The sequence below is a fragment of the Lotus japonicus genome, chromosome 5 (assembly GCF_012489685.1).
Source record: "Lotus japonicus ecotype B-129 chromosome 5, LjGifu_v1.2".
NCBI lineage: Eukaryota > Viridiplantae > Streptophyta > Magnoliopsida > Fabales > Fabaceae > Lotus > Lotus japonicus.
The window spans coordinates 58,875,037-58,877,324 of NC_080045.1; the positions used below are offsets into that span (position 1 = coordinate 58,875,037).

At 43.7% G+C, this 2,288-nt stretch overlaps 1 protein-coding gene across 1 annotated transcript; it reads left to right on the forward strand.

Annotated features, from left to right (window-relative positions):
- The first annotated feature begins 634 nt into the window (after positions 1–634).
- Positions 635–1,954, forward strand: LOC130719893 (caffeoylshikimate esterase-like). Its single transcript, XM_057570490.1, has one exon. The coding sequence runs from the start codon at positions 727–729 to the stop codon at positions 1,693–1,695; it is 969 nt and encodes a 322-aa protein (XP_057426473.1). The 5' UTR covers positions 635–726; the 3' UTR covers positions 1,696–1,954.
- Positions 1,955–2,288: the final 334 nt, after the last annotated feature.

Consider the following 2,288-nt stretch of genomic DNA (forward strand, 5'->3'; position numbering starts at 1 on the left):
AAAGAGAAACATAGGAAAAAGAATATAGTTAAGAAAATTTTATGGAGTAATGTTTTATGAACATATAGTTTTTACTATAAATTGAACTGGTAAACATATTTTTTTGTGGTTTTCAACTGCTGCAGATATTAGTGGTGTATGTTAGCAAAAAGTATATGTCTGGAAGTTTATATGTCAAGTTAATAAAAAAACATGGTCGTCTAAAAATCAAATGCAAGCTGTAACATTATTAAGAAAAAGGATTAATTTTGTTATCTTGTGGTACTCAGCTTGTTAGTTGTGACTTGTAATCCTTTAGCTAGGTATCATCCACACCACAGATAAAAAGTTAAAAATCACAATTCTAATCCAATCTTTTCTGATTTAACCAGACTTGAAAATGATAGGTAAAGAATGCAGTTGACACGCCATTTATTATCAATAGGGTGAAAACATGTGGATAGGAATTAGCATTTTACTAATAATGCATAAAACAATATTAATATGGTCTTCAAACCTCGAGAAAATTAGTATCATAACTGTCGGTAGTGTGATAATTAGAAAATAAAATAAAAAACTATAAGAATTTTATTTATTTGCAAAAATTAAAAGAGAGAGAGAAACAGTGACAAGTGAAAAGCTTTAAAAACTGACTGAGAGCAGAACACTCTGTTCTAATAGAAGCATCGCCTTCAGAGAAAACAGAGTAGAGTGCGCAGTTTAATTTTTAGGCGCAGGATAGCAACAATGGTGCACCCAATCGCGGAGGCGAACGAGCACAACCCCTTCGGCGACCTCACTCCGGACGAGTTCTACGCTCACCACTCAGTGAGTCACGGCACCGAGTTCATCACCAATTCCCGCGGCCTCAAGCTTTTCACCCAGTGGTGGACCCCACTCCCTCCGGCCAAACCAATCGGAACCCTCGCCGTCGTGCACGGCTTCACCGGCGAGTCAAGCTGGTTCATCCAGCTCACCGCCGTACACTTCGCCAAAGCCGGATTCGCCACCTGCGCCATCGACCACCAGGGACACGGCTTCTCCGACGGGCTCGTCGCGCACATCCCCGATGTCAACCCCGTCGTCGATGACTGCATCTCGTTCTTCAATTCCTTCCGTTCCCGCTTCGATCCCTCGCTTCCTTCCTTCCTCTACTCCGAATCCCTCGGCGGCGCTATCGCGTTGCTCATCACGCTCCGCCGCGAAAATCCGCCGTGGAACGGGCTAATCCTCAACGGCGCGATGTGCGGGATCAGCGCGAAATTCAAACCGCCGTGGCCGTTGGAGCACTTTCTCTCAATCGCGGCGGCGATCATCCCGACGTGGCGCGTGGTTCCCACGCGCGGCTCGATCCCGGAGGTTTCGTTCAAGGTGGAGTGGAAGAGGAAATTGGCCATGGCGAGTCCGAGGAGGACGGTGGCGCGTCCACGCGCCTCCACTGCGCAGGAGCTGCTGAGGATATGTAGAGAGCTGCAGGGGAGGTATGAGGAGGTGGAGGTGCCGTTCCTGGTGGCGCACGGCGGGGATGACGTGGTTTGCGACCCGGCGTGCGTGGAGGAGCTGTACTCACGCGCCGCGAGTAAGGATAAGACTCTGAAGATTTATCCTGGAATGTGGCATCAGTTGGTTGGAGAGCCACAAGAGAACGTGGAGCTGGTGTTTGGGGATATGCTAGAGTGGCTTCGCAAACGCGCCGCCGTAGGCGGTGGCGCTTAGGGTGGCTAACCGGTTGTACTTGTTTCTTTGTCATTATTTCATAAGATAAGATAAGGAAAAAAAATACAATAAAATAAATTAATAGTATCATTTTCAGAAAAAATGTTGAGAACTTCATTGGTTGGTTGTTATGCAGCTATTAATGTGATGAGTTGATTGAGTTCTACCAACAGATCAGGAGCAATAAATGTGTTTTTATGTCATGAAATCAATAGCTTTTTTTGTAACCAAAAAACTTGATACAATTTGTATTTAATTTCATACTTCTATATTTTAACTTAATTTTTAGGTTAATTTTATATTTTAACTTAATTTTTATAATCATTTTTCTTTGTTGAGATGAGTAGTGTATAGTTATTGTAAAAGTAAAATGAGTAGAAGTAGTTGGAAACATTATATGGGTGATCTAACTTCCACTTTAATGGGATGTTTGTCCAAAAATATAGGGTGGAATTCATGAACGTCATATGCGTGACCTACCGAATTTAGGGCCTGTTTGGATTGGCGTTTGAGAGGCCAAATGGGCGTTGCGTTGAGATCGACGTGATTTACCTATTGTGATTCACCGTTTGGATATGCGTTGAGCGTTTGGT